The sequence below is a fragment of the Bos indicus x Bos taurus genome, chromosome 21 (assembly GCF_003369695.1).
Source record: "Bos indicus x Bos taurus breed Angus x Brahman F1 hybrid chromosome 21, Bos_hybrid_MaternalHap_v2.0, whole genome shotgun sequence".
In the NCBI taxonomy this organism is placed as follows: domain Eukaryota; kingdom Metazoa; phylum Chordata; class Mammalia; order Artiodactyla; family Bovidae; genus Bos; species Bos indicus x Bos taurus.
This window is the reverse complement of record NC_040096.1, coordinates 32,021,044-32,042,050: the sequence shown is the minus strand read 5'-3', so window position 1 is coordinate 32,042,050 and position 21,007 is coordinate 32,021,044. Positions and strand designations below refer to the sequence as shown.

General features: G+C 38.5%; 1 protein-coding gene across 4 annotated transcripts in view; it reads left to right on the top strand.

Annotated features, from left to right (window-relative positions):
• SCAPER (S-phase cyclin A associated protein in the ER) overlaps window positions 1-21,007 on the top strand; it is a 423,671-nt gene that overhangs the window by 32,149 nt on the left and 370,515 nt on the right. For all 4 annotated transcript variants that reach the window (XM_027521864.1, XM_027521861.1, XM_027521865.1 and 1 more), the window contains 2 exons: window positions 3,974-4,091; window positions 19,294-19,364. In XM_027521864.1, coding sequence (XP_027377665.1) covers window positions 3,974-4,091; window positions 19,294-19,364 — 189 coding nt within the window. The remainder of the gene's footprint in view (window positions 1-3,973; window positions 4,092-19,293; window positions 19,365-21,007) is intronic.

Here is a 21,007-nt window from a genome sequence, read left to right as displayed (position 1 = left end):
TCTGCATGTAAGTTAAATAAGCAGGGTGACAGTATAAACCTTGACATACTCCTTTCCCAATTTTCAAAGTCATACTTCTCATTAATAAGTTCCTTTGTTTGAGAACCATTTGTTGCATTTCTTTCACATATTTCCCAAATAAGCAAGCAATTAAAATCAACCAGTAGATGAGGAGAACCCAAAACATAAAGAGTAATGTAAGTATGTAACGTAACCACACTGAAAGGGTGAAGATGAGAAGAACCAATTTAAGTAATTAAGGAAAATAACAATTAAATGAAGGAAACAACTAATTTAAGTAGTTAAGGAAAACACAAAATCCAGTACTTTGGATCCTGTAAGGCTAAAGATAAACCTGCATAGAAATATAATCTTGCTAATAAATGAGTTTCTCACAGAGATATGGGTTAGCAGTTATGAAACTTTTTTTTATTATTATTTATTGACTGCACAGCAAAGCTCGTGGCATCTTAGTTCCCTGACCAGGGATTAAACCCAGGCTTTTGACAGTGAAGGGTATTCCCTGGTATCTCAATTGGTAAAAAAAAATCGGCCTGCAGTGCAGGAGACCTGGGTTCAATCCCTGGGTCGGGAATATCCTCTAGAGAAGTAAACGGCTACCCACTCCAGTGTTCTGGCCTGGAAAATCCCATGGACAGAGCAGCATGACAGGCTACAGTCCATGAGGTTGCAAGAGTTAGACACAACTTAGTGACTAAAACCACCCACCTCAGCAGTGAAAGCACAGAGTCCTTACCACTGGACTGGACTGCCAGGGAATCCCCCCGCTTCTGCCTTTTTCTGAAACTACATATATATATATATATATATATATATTAGAATTGAACAGATAAGTAAATATATTTTAGATGATAAGAGCTGGTTTCTTACTAATGGAGAAATAAATTACAAATAAGGAAGGGGGAAGGCTAAAATGAACTTGTGGTGTAGGATTGAAGTGAGAGGTTCAATATCTTTGAGTTTCAACGTCTCTATACAGATAAATACAGAAATACAGATGTGTATATTGTGGATTAATGTGCGTATATATAGTTCCTGTTATCTGTCCTGAGTCTGTGGGTTGAATAGGTGGTTTTTCTGCCTGGGGGTGCCTGGGGTGCTGGGATGCCGCAGTCATCTGGGGGCTTGACTGGGCTGGAATGTCCAGGATGGCTCAGTGGATGTTGCCTGTCAGCTGGGTGTTCAGCTGGGGCTGTCAGCCAGAGTGCCGCCCTTATGTGGCATCTCTTCTGGTAACTTTGGCTTCTCATAGCTTGATGACTGGATTTCTAGAGTGAATATCCCAAGAGGGAGCATTCCAAGAGACCCAGGTAGAGACTGTGAAGCTTCTTATGACCTATTTTCAGAAATTAGCTGTGTCACTTCTACCTCATTTTATAGGTCAAAAAAGCGGGTCACAGAGCCAGGTTATAGGGGAGGGGATTATACAAAGATAGGAACATCAGGAGGAGTAGTTTATTGAGGGGAAGTGGGGCATCTCTGGAGACTAGATACCATACTGATTAATCCATATGTTATCTTTTGCTCTTATGGGTTTGGTTCTCTAATTTGGACTGTTAATTCTTTGAAGACAAGTATAACAGACTGGTTCCAAATAGGAAAAGGGGTACGTCAAGGCTGTATATTGTCACCCTGTTTATTTAACCTATATGCAGAGTGCATCATGAGAAATGCTGGACTGGAAGAAACACAAGCTGGGATCAAGATTGCCGGGAGAAATACCAATAACCTCAGATATGCAGATGATACTACCCTTATGGCAGAAAGTAAAGAGGAACTAAAATGCCTCTTGATGAAAGTGAAAGTGGAGAGTGAAAAAGTTGGCTTAAAGCTCAACATTCAGAAAACGAAGATCATGGCATCTGGTCCCATCACTTCATGGGAAATAGATGGGGAAACAGTGGAAACAGCGTCAGACTTTATTTTTCTGGGCTTCAAAATCACTGCAGATGGTGACTGTAGCCATGAAATTAAAAGACACTTACTCCTTGGAAGGAAAGTTATGACCAACCTAGATAGCATATTCAAAAGCAGAGACATTACTTTGCCAACAAAGGTTCGTCTAGTCAAGGCTATGGTTTTTCCTGTGGTCATGTATGGATGTGAGAGTTGGACTGTGAAGAAGGCTGAGCGCCGAAGAATTGATGCTTTTAAACTGTGGTGTTGGAGAAGACTCTTGAGAGTCCCTTGGACTGCAAGGAGGTCCAACCAGTCCATTCTGAAGGAGATCAGCCCTGGGATTTCTTTAGAAGGAATGATGCTAAAGCTGAAACTCCAGTACTTTGGCCACCTCATGCGAAGAGTTGACTCATTGGAAAAGACTGATTCTGGGAGGGATTGGGGGCAGGAGGAGAAGGGGACGACAGAGGATGAGATGGCTGGATGGCATCACTGACTCGATGGACGTGAGTCTGAGTGAACTCCGGGAGTTGGTATGGACAGGGAGGCCTGGTGTGCTGCGATTCATGGGGTCGCAAAGAGTCGGACACGACTGAGCGACTGATCTGATCTGATCTGATCTGATACTACCATACGGGCTTCCCTGGTAGCTCCCCTGGTAAAGAATCCACCTGCAGTGTAGGAGACCCCGGTTTGATTCCTGGGTTGGCACGATCCCCTGGAGAAGGAAAGAGCAACCCACTCCAGTATTCTTGTCTGGAGAATCCCTATGAACAGAGAAGCCTGGCAGGCTACAGTCCATGGGGTTGCAAAGAGTAGGACATGACAGAGAGACTAAGCACAGCACAGCATCAATTCAGTTCAGTTCAGTTGCTCAGTCGTGTCCGACTCTTTGCGACCCGTGGACTGCAGCACGCCAGGCCTCCCTGTCCATCACCAACTCCCAGAGTTTACTCAAACTCATGTCCATTGTGTCAGTGATGCCATCCAGCCATCTCGCCCTCTGTCATCATACTACCATATGTTTTTGTACTCTTCTCAGTGTCTTATACAGTGCTTTGCACGTAGTAAATGTCCAGTAAATGTGTTGTTGCCTAAGGATTCCAAGGATGCTAAGAGTTTATATTGGCAAGAACCAGAAGAGAGGATGAACACACCATTAATGTTGGACTAGGATTTTGGGCTGGACCCAGTAGGGAACTCTCTTCAGAAGGCAGTAGATTGCCCACATGGAGTTAGGGTTGGGCAAGGTGGCTGCATCCTTATGCTCATAGGCATGCTCTAGAGCTCTTTTATTTTCATAGATTCTTGGCTTAGAAAAGTGGACTATTTTGGTATAGTGTTCATTTGTGGGAAGGTAATTTGATTTTGGGACTTGCTAATAGGACTGGGCTTCCATTTGCCCAGGGTCTTGGTGCAGCTGAACCTGTAGGCTAGTGTTGCTTTCAGCTGTTTAGGACTAGAGAAAGCAAGAACACACACACACACACACACAACATTGTGTGCAGGAGGGCAGAGTTTTAAATTTTGCAACTAAATTTGTAAGTTTATAAGAATTATTGTTTAGATTCTCAATAACTTAGAGATAAAATTATGCAGTGGAAATTTACAACTGAGTGAAGATTTAGTTTAGCATTATCCATAGGGAAAAAAAAGACATCTTGAAAAAACATTTTATGTTGTAGAGAGCTTTCAAAGGAAATATGTAGCATGTTTGTAAAAACTATGTCTTAACCTGTTGATACATAATGAGGAGTGGTGCTGAAATGGATACACAGCAGTGTTTATGCTCCTTAGGACACTTTTTTAAATCTTAGGTTGAATTTATTCTTAAAATGATTTATTTTTAAAGTTGTAAAATTCAGTCTTGTAAGATTTTAGAACTGAAAAAGATGTGTGCCTTACTCTTATTTCTGTTTAAGCACCTTTCTGATCCCCAATTAGTTTTAACTGTTTTCTTTCTGAGAAAAGAAGAGTAATGATGAATTTGTTTGCCAACTGTATTTTGTATGTTGACCAACAGACTAATGCATGTTCTCTTATCTGTGCACAGGCTTCATTCCAGCGCTCCAACAGTCATGACAAAGTAAGGAGAATAGTTGCAGAGGAGGGTCGCACAGCAAGAAACCTAATAGCTTGGAGTGTTCCACTGGAAAGCAAAGATGATGATGGTATGTACTTTAAAAAGTTTCATTTTTGTTGTGAATTAGAAGATATATTTAGTCTTTAACAGTAGGCAGACTGAAAACTGTTTACAGTTAGAAGTCGTGGGCAATTAGTATGTATGAAATCAGAAATAATTTTTAACTGCTTTTTAAATCTTACCTAATATGCAAATGTAAATGACATAGTTTCAGATTCATACAGGGACGAAATTGGGTGTGTGGTTATGACTGGCAGATGGGTTTTCTTTAAAAATATTCATTTATTTATTTGACTGTGCCAGGTCTTAGGTATGGCACACAGGATCTTAATTGCATCACGAGAGGTGTTGCAGCGCTAAGCTCCAGAGCATGTGGACTCAGTAATTGTGGCACGTGGGCTTGGTTGCTCTGCAGCATATGGGATCTTGTAAGGCTTCTCAGACTAGGGATGGAACCTGCATCCTCTGCATTGCAAGGTGGATTCTTCACCACTGCACCACCAGCAAAGTCCAGCAGATTAGTTTTTTTAAAAGTTATAGGAGATTTAGATTTTTTTCTTTTATTAAATCCTTCTTATAATATAGGTTTAAAAAACTCTTTGTATTTACCGTGATTAGATACAATTTGATGTAATGGTTTAGAAAATAAAACGCATTTCTTTTACTTCTCATTATTATTTGAACTAGAAAAAGTGTCTTCTCTCTTCAGTCTTTGGAGTTCAATGTCTAGCAGTGTCAGCTTCGCCTAGATCCTGGAGATCTAGAGGATTGAATAGGGGATGCAGGAAACAGGATGTTGGAGTGTGCCAAAGTAGACCTCACTTTGAAATTTCCTGAAGGCTTGTAGGGTAGGTAGTACTGCAGCCTTGGATTTGTATGATTTTTTTTTTCTTGGTTAGATTAGCTATGTATTTTAGGAGGGAAACTCCGGGAGATGGTGAAGGACAGAGAAACCTGGAGTGCTGTCTGTGGGGTTGCAAAGAGTCAGACACAACTGAGCGACTGAACAACAACAACAACTACAAAAATTACGTTGTGTTCTTTTCATTGCATCATAGGAGCACATGATGTTGGTTTATCTTGTTGCTAGTGATGTCAGCTTTAGTCACTTGGTTAAGGTTTTGCCCAAGTTTCTCTGGTGTTAAGTAACAAATTATTTCTTTTGTAGTTAGTAATTTGTGGTAAGATAGTTTTAGAATATGTAAATACCCTGTTTCTCTTGAGATAGTCTACCCACTGCTTTTAGCTTCCTTTGATAATTCTAAATTTAATAAGTTGCTGCTCTGGTGGTTACAAAGTGGTGATATGCTAGTCCCATTGTTCCTTTACTGTTTGCTGGTTAACATTCTAGTGTAAGGAAGAGCTTTCCTTATCCCTCTTTGTATTTAGAAATCATTTTTATGTATTTTAGAAAGCTTTTATAGACTCATGGTTTCTTAGTTAATGAATTATAATCCATCACTCTTGTTTTGAGGGTTAAATTTTTTCTAGATTTGTCTAGTTGAAGATCTGTTAAGCTGGCTCATTTCTACTTGCCATATTCTTACTCTCTGAGAATATCCTTACACAGTGGGATGTTTCAAGCTATACAGGAATTCACCTAAGTTTATATTCTTTATTTATTTCATGTTTGCATTTTTTACACTTTGCTGCTGCTGCTGCTGCTAAGTCGCTTCAGTCGTGTCTGACTCTGTGTGACCCCATAGAGGGCAGCCCGCCAGGCTCCCCCGTCCCTGGGATTCTCCAGGCAAGAACACTGGAGTGGGTTGCCGTTTCCTTCTCCAGTGCATGAAAGTGAAAAGTGAAAGTGAAGTCGCTCAGTCGTGTCCGACTCTTCGCGACTCCATGGACTGCAGCCCACCAGGCTCCTCTGTCCATGGGATTTTCCAGGCAAGAATACTGGAGTTTACTTAAATTTTAAAACTTAAATTTTCTTTAAAATCTTATTTTTAAATTTATTTTTATCTTTTTATATTTGTAACTTTGATCCATTTGCAGTTTATTCTTATATATATATGGATCTAATTTTATCTTTTTCAATATGGATAACAAGTTGTCCCAGGATCACTTACTATAAAGTCTGTCTTTGCTCTAGTTACTTGAGATGCCACCTTCATTGTAGATTGAATTTTCACGTGTACTTATATTTTTTTCTACTAGTTTATCTAATTCATGTGTGAGTGCCACATTATTTTAATTATATAGGCATTATGGTATTTTAAAATATCTGCTTGGACCAGTCCTTCCTTAGTAGCTTCTCATTGTCAGTCTTCCTAGATATTTTTAGAGAGTGGTTATTTTGAATCACAAAAACTATTAAATAGAAGGGAAGTTAAATTTTTCTTTTTAAATTTAGCTCTGTACTAGCTAAAATCTTCCTATGGAGATTACTATTGCTTCATTTCTTTGATTGAAAAATATGGCAATGTTATATTTAGTACAAAAGTAGCATGAAACCTAAAAATATGGTTGCTCTGTGTTATAATTTTATTAAGTTTTATTTTCTCAAAGTAATCTGAAGGTGATATTATTAAAATTGCTTCTACTCAAAAAAATAAAAGGAAAGAGAATATAATAATGAATCATATATCAGTATATCTGCTGCTACTGCTAAGTCACTTCAGTCGTGTCCAACTCTGTACGACCCCACAGACGGCAGCCCACCAGGCTCCCCCGTCCCTGGGATTCTCCAGGCAAGAACACTGGAGTGGGTTGCCATTTCCTTCTCCAGTGCATGAAAGTGAAAAGTGAAAGTGAAGTCGCTCAGTTATGTCCAACTCTTAGCAACCCCATGGATCGCAGCCTTCCAGGCTCTTCTCCAGGCAAGAACACTGGAGTGGGTTGCCATTTCCTTCTCCAATGCATGAAAGTGAAAGTGAAGTCGCTCAGTTATGTCCAACTCTTAGCAACCCCATGGATCGCAGCTTTCCAGGCTCCTCCGTCCATGGGATTTTCCAGGCAAGAGTACTGGAGTGGAGTGCCATTGCCTTCTCCAATCAGTATATCTATGTATATCCTAATACTGCATGTAAGTATATAAAATATTGCCCAGTACAGTCTTAAAGCTTCATATATGCTTACTGCAAAATAACGAAAATAAGAGCATAGAGAACTAGAACTTTCTGAATATCTATAATAATGACAAGGGAAGAATGTTAATATCATAATTTTTAAAAAAGGGTTATTTTATATTGTTAAAATGTTGCCACTTACAGCATAATCTTTATTTTTGCTTTTTAAAAAAATAGCTCATTCTTTTATGGCTATATGCAGATATTTCTGAGGCTAATAATTCAGTTTTTAAAAGTTTTCTTCTGCTCTTTGTTTTATTCCTGTTTCCTTTGGTACTTGTTTTAAGCTGATTATTCTAATGGATATTCTAAAAAGCCTTCTGGTACATTCTTCTCTATGATGAAAGGATAAATAAACAGCTGTGTAGGGGAGTAAAGAGTTCTTTGCCTCTTTAGAGGTAGAGGCAAAGAACCCTGGGAGAACAGTGAGACAGGTCCACTGATGTGCAGATAAAGTGTTAGTAGGTGTTATGGCTCACTTCATTCTTACTGTTTCAGCTGTCCTGGTTCAAAATTATTTTGCAGAAAGGAAAGTTATTCTGTTGTACATTACAGAATTTTACTCCTGTTTTGGAATAACTCTCAAGAATAGAATGATTATAAAACAGTAGTGTCTTTCTTAAAAAGAGCAAGTGAGAAAGCTCTAACTGCAGAAATACAAAAGAACCAAGAATCTCCCTTTTCAAAATGAAACTATATTTCATAAATCAGATAAATTAAAACAGAAAATACTGAGTTTTTATTTTCTACTTAATTTATTTTTAAATGAAACAAAGATGAATATTTTTAATGATAAAAGGTACAATCCACAAAGAAGATAGATGTCATAAACCAGCAGAAACAAGATACATAAAGCAAATATCAAAAGAAATATAAGGGAAAAGATAAATATATATATAATCATAGTGAGATATATTAACATTTCTCTGAGAATATTTTATCAAATACAAAAAAATAAGAATAGGAGCATCTTAAATGATCTCATTAATACTTTATAATAGATTTCTATTTGTATTAATTTATATTAATCTTATATCCTCTACAAATATCTTTAAAATTTAGTATCTCATTCATTGTAGTTAGATGTCCATAGAACATTTAGAAAAACTGACCAAAAGGTAAATATTACTAAATTTCAAAAAGTAGAATTCTTTTTTTGTGTGTGATTCAGTTATACACATATATTATTTCTGAAATTATTTTCCATTATAAGTTACAAGATACAGAATATAGTTCCCCTTGAAAGTGAAAGTCACTGAGTCATGTCCAACTCTTCGCAACCCCATGGACTGTAGTCCACCAGGCTCCTCTGTCCATGGAATTCTCCAGGCAAGAATACTGGAGTGGGTTGCCATTTCTTTCTCCAGGGTAACTTCCCGACCCAGGGATCAAAACCGGGTCTCCTGCGTTACAGGCAGATTCTTTACTGTCTGAGCCACCAGGGAAGCCCTGTGCTATAGAGTAAACCTTTATTGCTTGTTGCATATCTAATTTTTAAATTAGAAATCTAGCATTCTATTTATACTAAGTCAAACAAGTGATGAAGGTGAAAAAGGAGAGTGAAAAAGCTGGCTTAAAACTCAACATTCAAAAAACTAAGTTAATGGCATCTGGTCCCCTCACTTCATGGCGAATAGATCAAGAAACATTGGAAACAATGACATACTTTATTTTCTTGGGCTCCGCAGATCACTGTGGATGGTGACTGCAGCCATGAAATTAAAAGACGCTTCCTCTTTGAAAGAAAGTCTATGACAAACCTAGACAGCATCTTAAAAAGCAGAGACATCATTTTGCCAGCAAAGGTCCATCTAGTCAAGGCTGTGGTTTTCCTAGTAGTCGTGTACATATGTGAGAGTTGGACCATAAAGAAGGCTGAGGGCTGAAGAATTGATGTTTTTGAACTGTGATGTTGGAGAAGACTCTTGAGAATCCCTTGAACTGCAAGGAGATCATACTAGTCAACCCTAAAGGAAGTCAGTCCTGAATATTCATTGGAAGGACTGATGCTGAAGCTGAAGCTCTAATACTTTGGCCACCTGATGTGAAGACCTGATTTGTTAGAAAAGATCTTGATGCTGGGAAAGATTGAAGGCAGCAGGAGAAGAGGACAACAAGGATCAGATGGTTGGATGACATCACTGACTCAATGGACATGATTTAGCGCAAACTCCGGGAGATGTTGAAGGACAGAGAAGCCTGGCATGCTGCAGTCCATGGGGTCGCAGAGTCAGACACGACTGAGCAACTGAACAGCAAAAACAAGTGGAATCAAAATGTCACAAATTGGGGGAGGAGCTAAGATGGCGGAGGAGTAGGACGGGGAGAACACTTTCTCCCCCACAAATTCATCAAAAGAACATTTAAACGCCGAGTAGATTCCACAAAATGACTTCTGAATGCCGGCAGAGGACATCAGGCACCCAGAAAAGCAACCCAAGTCTTCGAAAGGAGGTAGGAAAAAATATAAAAGACAAAAAAAGGGACAAAAGAGGGAGGGACGGAGTTCCGTCCCGGGAAGGGAGTCTTAAAAAGAGAGAAGTTTCCAAACACCAGGAAACCTTCTCACTGCTGAATCTGTGCCGAGCCTTGGAAGCACAGAGGGCAACATAACAGGGAGGAAAAATAAATAAACAATTAAAGCCCGCACATTTCGAGCCCTACGGTAACTCCCCCAGCGGAGAAGCAGCGCAGATGCTTGTGTCCGCCATTAGCAAGCGGGGGCTGGGCAGGGAGGCGCGGTGCAGGCTGCATCACAAGAATCTGGCCTGAATACCCCTAGCGCTATCTGAGCGAAATAATTCGGGCTAGCAAACCAGACTGGGATATCTACCACGCGAAAAGCCAGCCCTAACCTATGACACTGCCAGGCCGTGCACGGAACAAAGGACTGAACAGAGATAGCCAGCAGCAGACCATCCCCCTCCGGTGATAGGCAGCCAGAGCCGGAAGGGGACAATCGCAGCCCCAGAGAGACATTATCTATAAAACTGTAAGCAGGCTCCTTTGCTAACTAAAACTTCGTGGGGGTCTGGACGGTCAACATCTGCCTGAGAAGGTGTGCCAGTGCACACCTAGATAACCGAGCAGTGGGGAGGCGATAAGTCAGCAATCGCGCGCGCCAAACACTTCATCACCTGAGCTAGTCGGATCTGGGAAGAGCACAAAACGCAGGCCCAACCGAGAGTCTGTGCCTCTGAGGACTACCCGAGTGCCTGAACCTGAGCGGCTTGGACCTGGGAAGTACAGGCAGCCCAGGGCCGGCCACGGATGGTTCCCGGCGGAGCAACCTAGAGCCTGAGCAGCGTGGGCAGAGAGGCTACACGCGCCGGGAGGCGGGGAGGGGGGTGGGGGGGCGGGGACGGGGGCGCAGACCCAGTGTGGCTGAGGCACTGCGAGCACACGCCAGTGTTATTTGTTTGCAGCATCACTCCCTACCGCCCCTCAGCGCGACTGAACAAGTAAGCCTAAAAAAAAAAAAAAAAAAAAAAGTGTCCTCCACCGTCCCCTTTGTGTCAGGGCGGAAACCAGACCCTGAAGAGACCAGCAAACAGAAGAAGCTATAACAGAGGGAACAGCCTTGGAAGCTACAGGCAATAGATTAAAACCCTGTGGTTACTACCAACTACAAAGGAAGGGGCCTATAGATCTTGAGAAATATAAGTCGGACCAAGGAACTAGCCAAAAATGAACTGAACCCACAATACTCAGAACAAAACCAGAGAAAGTCCTAGATATAGTTTTACTATTTGTACGATCATTCTTTCTTTTTTTTTTAATTATTATTTTTAGTTAAAATTTTAAGTCTTCTATTATTCCTTTAATTTCCACTTTTATAACCGATTACTTTGCAAAAAAGAAAAAGACCCTATATTTTTTTAAAGCAAACATCATATATATATATTTTATAATATTTTTCCCTTCTCTTCTTTAACAGTGTATTTTTATAATTCCAAACTCTACTCTAGATTTTTAATTTTAGCTTTTTGGTATTTGTTATCAATTTTGTACCTATAGTTTTTTTTTTTATATAATTTCTGTGACCCTTTTTTCTTTTTCTCTGTTTCTTTCTCTTCTTCTTTTAAATAACATTGTATATCTGAAATTCCAAACTCTACTCTAGATTTTTAATTTATGCTTTTTGGTATTTGTTATCAATTTTGTACCTGTATTTTCTTTTTTATAATTTATGCAACTTTGTTTGTTCTTGTTTTTTTTCTCTCTTTCTTTTTCTTCTTCTTTTTTTAACGTTGTATTTTTTAAATTCCAAACTCTACTCTAGATTTTTAACTTTTGCTTTTTGGTATTAGTTATCAATTTTTGTACCTATATTTTCTTTATACTTTTCGCGACCTTGTTTGTTTTTGTTTGTTCGTTTTTTCTCTCTTTTCCTTCTTCTTTTCTTTAACATCATATTTTTGAAATTCCAAACTATACTCTAGATTTTTAATTTTTGCATTTATGTATTTGTTACTAATTTTGTACCTTTAAGAACCCAATATTCAGTACCCAATATTCACTAGGGAGCGAGATTACTGGCTTAACTGCTCTCTCTCCCTTTGGACTCTTTTTCTCCACCAGGTCACCTGTGTCTCCTCCCTAACCCCTCTTTACTCTACCCAACTCTGTGAATTTCTGTGTGTTCCAGATGGTGGAGAATACTTAGGGAACTGATTACTGGCTGGATCTGTCTCCCTCCTTTTCATTCCCCCCATTTATCCTCCTGATCACCTCTGCCACCTTCCTCCTTCTTCTCTTCTCTGTATAACTCTGTGAACAACTCTGAGCGGTCCAGTTGTGGAGTGCACATAAGGAAGAGATTACTGAATAGCCCACTCTCTCCTCTATTGATTCCACCTCATCTCATTCGGGTCACCTCTAACTCCCTCCTCACTCTTCTCTTCTCCATATAACGCTGTAAACCTCTCTGAGTGAAACAAGTTTCAGGGCAAGACATACCAAGCAAATTCTCCAGCAGCAAGGAACACAGCCCTGAGCTCCAAGATACAGGCAGCCCAAAGTCACCCCAAAACCATAGACATCCCATAACTCTTTACTGGACATTTCATTGCACTCCAGAGAGAAGAAATATAGCTCCACCCATCAGAACACCGACACAAGCTTCCCTAACCAAGAAACCTTGACAAGCCACCTATACAAACCCACACAGAGCGAGGAAATGCCACAATAAAGAGAACTCCACAAACTGCCAGAATACAGAAAGGACACCCCAAACTCAGCAATTTAAACAAGATGAAGAGACAGAGGAATACCCAGCAGATAAAGGAACAGGATAAATGCCCACCAAACCAAACAAAAGAGGAAGAGATAGGGAATCTACCTGATAAAGAATTCCAAATAATGATAGTGAAATTGATCCAAAATCTTGAAATCAAAATGGAGTCACAGATAAATAGCTTGGAGACAAAGATTGAGAAGATGCAAGAAAGGTTTAACAAGGACCTAGAAGAAATAAAAGAGAGTCAATATATAATGAATAATGCAATAAATGAAATTAAAAACACTCTGGAGGCAACAAATAGTAGAATAACAGAGGCAGAAGATAGGATTAGTGAATTAGAAGATAGAATGGTAGAAATAAATGAATCAGAGAGGATAAAAGAAAAATGAATTAAAAGAAATGAGGACAATCTCAGAGACCTCCAGGACAATATTAAATGCTACAACATTCGAATCGTAGGGGTCTCAGAAGAAGAAGACAAAAAGAAAGACCATGAGAAAATACTTGAAGAGAGAATAGTTGAAAACTTCCCTAAAATGGGGAAGGAAATAATCATCCAAGTCCAAGAAACCCAGAGAGTCCCAAACAGGATAAACCCAAGGCGAAACACCCCAAGACACATATTAATCAAATTAACAAAGATCAAACACAAAGAACAAATATTAAAAGCAGCAAGGGAAAAACAACAAATAACACACAAGGGAATTCCCATAAGGCTAACAGCTGATCTTTCAATAGAAACTCTTCAAGCCAGGAGGGAATGGCAAGACATACTTAAAGTGATGAAAGAAAATAACATACAGCCCAGATTATTGTACCCAACAAGGATCTCATTCAAATATGAGGGAGAAATCAAAAGCTTTTCAGACAAGCAAAAGCTGAGAGAATTCAGCACCACCAAACCAGCTGTCCAACGAATACTAAAGGATATTCTCTAGACAGGAAACACAAAAACGGTGTATAAACTCGAACCCAAAACAATAAAGTAAATGGCAACGGGATCATACTTATCAGTAATTACCTTAAATGTAAATGGGTTGAATGCCCCAACCAAAAGACAAAGACTGGCTGAATGGATAAAAAAACAAGACCCCTACATATGTTGTCTACAAGAGACCCACCTCAAAACAGGGGACACATACAGACTGAAAGTGAAGGGCTGGAAAAAGATTTTCCATGCAAATAGGGACCAAAAGAAAGCAGGAGTAGCAATACTTACATCAGATAAAATAGACTTTAAAACAAAGGCTGTGAAAAGAGACAAAGATGGTCACTACATAATGATCAAAGGATCAATCCAAGAAGAAGATATAACAATTATATATGCACCCAACACGGGAGCGCTGCAATATGTAAGACAAATGCTAACAAGTATGAAAGGAGAAATTAACAATAACACAATAATAGTGGGAGACTTTAATACCCCAGTCACACCTATGGATAGATCAACTAAACAGAAAATTAACAAGGAAACACAAACGTTAAACGATACAATAGACCAGTTAGACCTAATTGATGTCTATAGGACATTTCATCCCAAAGCGCACATGGAACCTTCTCCAGGATAGATCGCATCCTGGGCCATAAATCTAGCCTTGGTAAATTCAAAAAAATAGAAATCATTCCAAGCATCTTTTCTGACCACAGTGCAGTAAGATTAGATCTCAATTACAGGAGAAAAACTATTAAAAATTCCAACATATGGAGGCTGAACAACACGCTGCTGAATAACCAACAAATCACAGAAGAAATCAAAAAAGAAATCAAAATTTGCATAGAAACGAATGAAAATGAAAACACAACAACCCAAAACCTGTGGGACACTTTAAAAGCAGTCCTAAGGGGAAAGTTCATAGCAATACAGGCATACCTCAAGAAACAAGAAAAAAGTCAAATAACCTAACCCTACACCTAAAGCAACTAGAAAAGAAAGAAATGAAGAACCCCAGGGTTAGTAGAAGGAAAGAAATCTTAAAAAACAGGGCAGAAATAAATGCAAAAGAAACAAAAGAGACCATAGCAAAAATCAACAAAGCCAAAAGCTGGTTCTTTGAAAGGATAAATAAACTTGACAAACCATTAGCCAGACTCATCAAGAAACAAAGGGAGAAAAATCAAATCAATAAAATTAGTAATGAAAATGGAGAGATCACAACAGACAACACAGAAATACAAAGGATCATAAGAGACTACTATCAACAATTATATGCCAATAAAATGGACAACGTGGAAGAAATGGACAAATTCTTAGAAAAGTACAACTTTCCAAAACTGGACCAGGAAGAAATAGAAAATCTTAACAGACCCATCACAAGCACGGAAATTGAAACTGTAATCAAAAATCTTCCAGCAAACAAAAGCCCAGGTCCAGACGGCTTCACAGCTGAATTCTACCAAAAATTTAGAGAAGAGCTAACACCTATCCTGCTCAAACTCTTCCAGAAAATTGCAGAGGAAGGTAAACTTCCAAACTCATTCTATGAGGCCACCATCACCCTAATACCAAAACCTGACAAAGATCCCACAAAAAAAGAAAACTACAGGCCAATATCACTGATGAACATAGATGCAAAAATCCTTAACAAAATTCTAGCAATCAGAATCCAACAACACATTAAAAAGATCATACACCATGACCAAGTGGGCTTTATCCCAGGGATGCAAGGATTCTTCAATATCCGCAAATCAATCAATGTAATACACCACATTAACAAATTGAAAAATAAAAACCATATGATTATCTCAATAGATGCAGAGAAAGCCTTTGACAAAATTCAACATCCATTTATGATAAGAACTCTCCAGAAAGCAGGAATAGAAGGAACATACCTCAACATAATAAAAGCTATATATGACAAACCCACAGCAAACATTATCCTCAATGGTGAAAAATTGAAAGCATTTCCTCTAAAGTCAGGAACAAGACAAGGGTACCCACTTTCACCATTACTATTCAACATAGTTTTGGAAGTTTTGGCCACAGCAGTCAGAGCAGAAAAAGAAATAAAAGGAATCCAAATTGGAAAAGAAGAAGTAAAACTCTCACTATTTGCAGAGGACATGATCCTCTACATAGAAAACCCTAAAGACTCCACCAGAAAATTACTAGAACTAATCAATGATTATAGTAAGGTTGCAGGATATAAAATCAACACACAGAAGTCCCTTGCATTCCTATACACTAATAATGAGAAAACAGAAAGAGAAATTAAGGAAACAATTCCATTCACCATTGCAATGGAAAGAATAAAATACTTAGGAATGTATCTACCTAAAGAAACTAAAGACCTATATATAGAAAACTATAAAACACTGGTGAAAGAAATCAAAGAGGACACTAATAGATGGAGAAATATACCATGTTCATGGATTGGAAGAATCAATATAGTGAAAATGAGTATACTACCCAAAGCAATTTATAGATTCAATGCAATCCCTATCAAGCTACCAACGGTATTCTTCACAGAGCTAGAACAAATAATTTCACAATTTGTATGGAAATACAAAAAACCTCGAATAGCCAAAGCGATCTTGAGAAAGAAGAATGGAACTGGAGGAATCAACCTACCTGACTTCAGGCTGTATTACAAAGCCACAGTTATCAAGACAGTATGGTACTGGCACAAAGACAGAAATATTGATCAATGGAACAAAATAGAAAGCCCAGAGATAAATCCACGCACATATGGACACCTTATCTTTGACAAAGGAGGCAAGAATATACAATGGATTAAGGACAATCTCTTTAACAAGTGGTGCTGGGAAAACTGGTCAACCACTTGTAAAAGAATGAAACTAGAACACTTTCTAACACCATACACAAAAATAAACTCAAAATGGATTAAAGATCTAAACGTAAGACGAGAAACTATAAAACTCCTAGAGGAGAACATAGGCAAACACTCTCTGACGTACATCACAGCAGGATCCTCTATGACCCACCTCCCAGAATATTGGAAATAAAAGCAAAAATAAACAAATGGGACCTAATTAAACTTAAAAGCTTCTGCACAACAAAGGGAACTATTAGCAAGGTGAAAAGGCAGCCTTCAGAATGGGAGAAAATAATAGCAAATGAAGCAACTGACAAACAACTAATCTCAAAAATATACAAGCAACTCCTACAGCTCAACTCCAGAAAAATAAATGAGCCAATCAAAAAATGGGCCAAAGAACTAAATAGACACTTCTCCAAAGAAGACATACAGATGGATAACAAACACATGAAAAGATGCTCAGCACCACTCATTATCAGAGAAATGCAAATCAAAACCACTATGAGGTACCATTTCACGCCAGTCAGAATGGCTGCGATCCAAAAGTCTACAAGCAATAAATGCTGGAGAGGGTGTGGAGAAAAGGGAACTCTCTTACACTGTTGGTGGGAATGCAAACTATTACAGCCACTATGGAGAACAGTGTGGAGATTCCTTAAAAAACTGGAAATAGAACTGCCTTATGATCCAGCAATCCCACCGCTGGGCATACACACTGAAGAAACCAGAAGGGAAAGAGACACGTGCACCCCAATGTTCATCGCAGCACTGTTTATAATAGCCAGGACATGGAAGCAACCTAGATGCCTACCAGCAGATGAATGGATAAGAAAGCTGTGGTACATATACATAATGGAGTATTACTCAGCCATTAGAAAGAATTCATTTGAATCAGTTCTAATGAGATGGATGAAACTGGAACCTATTATACAGAGTGATCTAAGCCAGAAAGAAAAACACCAATACAGTATACTAATGCATATATATGGAATTTAGAAAGATGGTAACAATAACCCTGTGTACGAGACAGCAAAAGAGACACTGATGTATAGATCAGTCTTATGGACTCTGTGGGAGAGGGAGAGGGTGGGGAGATTTGGGAGAATGGCATTGAAACATGTATAATATCATGTATGAAACGAGTTGCCAGTCCAGGTTCGATGCATGATACTGGATCCTTGGGGCTGGTGCACTGGGACGACCCAGAGGGAAGGTATGGGGAGGGAGGAGGGAGGAGGGTTCAGGATGGGGAATACAGGTATACCTGTGGCAGATTCATTTTGATATTTGGCAAAACTAATACAATATTGTAAAGTTTAAAAATAAAATTAAAAAAAAAAACAAAAAAACACAAAATGTCACAAATTTTTTGTTAGGCCAAAATTCCTAAGTTTTATAAAATATATATTATGCATATTATTTATACAAGAGCTTTTCTACTACACTTGATAAAGACTTCAGAAAGAACATAAAGAAAGAGGGAGAAATTTGAAAACGTAAACTAAATGAAATGGGAGCACTGAATATGAAATAGAAAAAGTGAAACAAACTAGATAAAAGTAAAGATCCTCATATAGTCCAGTTGTTTAGAAACACATCTGGAGCTCTAGTGAAGGAAAAAAATACCTGGGCATTTATATTTTTCAAAAAATTCCAAGATGATCTGATATGCATATCGATTTTAAAAAGTGATTACAGGTTTTTCTATTAAATGGTCGTTTTGGTGATAAAGAATTCTATTATTTTTCCATTTACCAATCATTATAGTGAAGTCGCTCAGTCGTGTCCGACTCTTTGCAACCCCATGGACAGTAGCCAACCAGGTTCCTCTGTCCATGGGATTTTCTAGGCAAGAGTACTGGAGTGGGTTGCCATTTCCTTCTCCAGGGGATCTTCCCAACTCAGGGATCGCACCTGGGTCTCCTGCATTGTAGGCAGATGCTTTACCATCTGAGCCACCAGGGAAGTCCCATCATTATACAATGGCATTAAGTGAGTAATAATTACAGAATCACAATAATGAAAGATATTTATCAGTTTTCAAAATCAATAGCCAGACAAGAAAATAAAATATAATTACAATTGCAAGCCATAATGGGAACATGATTAACCTAACATTATAAAATAATTACATACAATTTGGGGGGTCAAGCATAGTGACCAGGAAGTACTGAGTTTTTAAGTGTTAAAAAATGTGTCCTTAATTTTATTGTCAAAATAAAATTTGAATTCAAAACGTATTTTCAAAAGAGTTGTATGTAAGTTGAAGGGTATCACTCATTTGGCTTTGTTTTTAAATTGTCAGACTATCTGATTTTTTCCTGTTCTAAGAAAGCCAGTCAATTAAAACAGTCTCTGGTACCTTGGAAATTTGTTTTTTATTATATCTGTAGTTCATGTTGGCCAGTTCGGTTTAGTCGCTTAGTCATGTCTTACTCTTTGCGACCCCATAGACTGCAGCACTCCAGGCCTCCCTGTCCATTGCCAGCTCCCGGAGTTTACTGAAACTTATGTCCACTGAGTCGGTGATGCCATCCAACCACCTCATCCTTTGTCGTCCCCTTCTCCTCCCGCCTTCAATCTTTCCCAGCATCAGGGTCTTTTCAAATGAGTCGGTTCTTCACATCAGGTGGCCAAAGTATTGGAGTTTCAGCTTCAACATCAGTCCTTCCAATGAACACCCAGGGCTGATCTCCTTTAGGATGGACTGGTTGGATCTCCTTGCAGTCCAGGGGACTCTCAAGAGTCTTCTCCAACACCACAGTTCAAAAGTATCAATTCTTCTGCGCTCAGCTTTCTTTGTAGTCCAGCTCTCACATCCATACATGACTACTGGCAAAACCATAGCTTTGACTAGACGGACCTTTGTTGGCAAAGTAATCTCTGTTTTTGAATATGCTGTCTAGGTTGGGCATAACTTTCCTTCCAAGGAGTAAGCGTCTTTTAATTTCATGGCTGCAGTTACCATCTGCAGTGATTTTTGAGCCCCCCAAAATAAAGTCTGCCACTGTTTCCACCATGTATAGATTAGTCTATGGTCTGTAGAAGGGGATTAGGTGTTAGTATGCCTGGAAGATTTGCATAGCTCAGTTTTATATTATCTGTTTGTTGATCTATATATTTATCTATTTTTGCCTTAAGGAAAATCTAAATGTCAAACTGGTGGAAAATCAAAGAGGACAATTCAAGGCACTCATAAAACATCAAAACAGGTACAGCATGTATAACTTTATTTTTTTGTTTTTAATTTCAGTTATAAATCTACTTTTTCAGGATTTGGATATTATGTTTTATCTTCATATAAAAATTTCATGGAACAACTTTTAACAAATGTGTATAGCATATTATGTGTCTAACTTGTACTAAATACATAGATTAATGTGCTTCTTATAACAACCCTTTGATGTTATAGGCATTATTATTATCTTCATGAGGAAACTAGGTAGAGAGAATTTATGTAACTTACTAGTATGTAACACAGCCAAGATTTGAACCCATTCTATCAGTTTCTACATTTTACACTCTTAACTCCTCTGTGGCACGTTCCATATTTGTGAGTTCTTCTATGATCTATTTTCTCAGTATAATGATGCCTTTCAATTGTAGGATAATCAAGATGTATTGAATCTAAAATTTTTTCAAATTATTCTACTAGATTCTTAGAACACAAGCCTACCTTATTTTTAAAAATGTTTTTGCATATTTATGCTGCTGCTGCTAAGTCGCTTCAGTCGTGTCCGACTCTGTGTGACCCCATAGACGGCAGCCCACCAGGCTCCCCCATCCCTGGGACTCTCCAGGCAAGAACACTGGAGTGGGTTGCCATTTCCTTCTCCAATGCAAGAAAGTGAAAAGTGAAAGTGAAGTCGCTCAGTCGTGTCCGACTCTTCGCGAATCCATGGACTGCAGCCTACCAGGCTCCTCCATCCATGGGATTTTCCAGGCAAGAGTACTGAAGTGGGGTGCCATCGCCTTCTCCATTGCATATTTATAGTTAGCTTTGTAATCTATGGGTATTTTATCTGACCTTTTCATACAATTTTAGTTTGATGTTATCAAATATATCAATATGTATTATGTAAACCAAAAACTATGCATAAGGAAAACATGGACTTATAATCAAGGTGACATTATGAGTCCATAAAATATTCTCCACTTATCACACACAAGAGGCATAAATGATAAAATATATTTTTTTAGTGTGTAATATTCAGCAGCTAATTTCCACAAGGTTTTTTTCTTTTTTTTTTGATTTATTTTTAAATTTGCTCTACCATATTAAGTTGGTTTCTGCCATACAGTATTTTTTTTTAATTAAGGAGACAAAGGATTTTCAAAAATAAAATAAAAATCCCAGTGGATTAGGAGTAAAACAAACAAAAATATTCACAGGTAAATGGAGTTGGGGACACACACTAGACAAGTCCTATGGGATAAGGAAGGCTGAAACACCCTGACTGTAGTGGGAAAACAGATCCAGACTCACGGTATAAAACTTTAGGTTTGTGCAGTGTTCTGCACTAGGAGACAAAAAATGCTACAATCTGCCTGGGGTTGTGGCCTGTGATAATTGACATCTGAAGCAATAAAAGAGAGTGGCCCTCTGGCTCATGACTAAGTCAGCTATATTCTTGAAGGCTGAGAGCTTTAAGTCCCCAATAAAAGACCTCTGAAAGTGGGACCATGGTGGGCCAGATGATGGTAACCGTAAAACCAGTACACATGTAGTGAGCATGAGCGAAGTGAAAAACTAAAGTAAAAGAAACAACACAAAATAAGGTTGCAAAATAAAATATCAGAGCACATGAGAAAAATATAAGATGTAAACAACACATTCCACAAATGAGAGATGAGG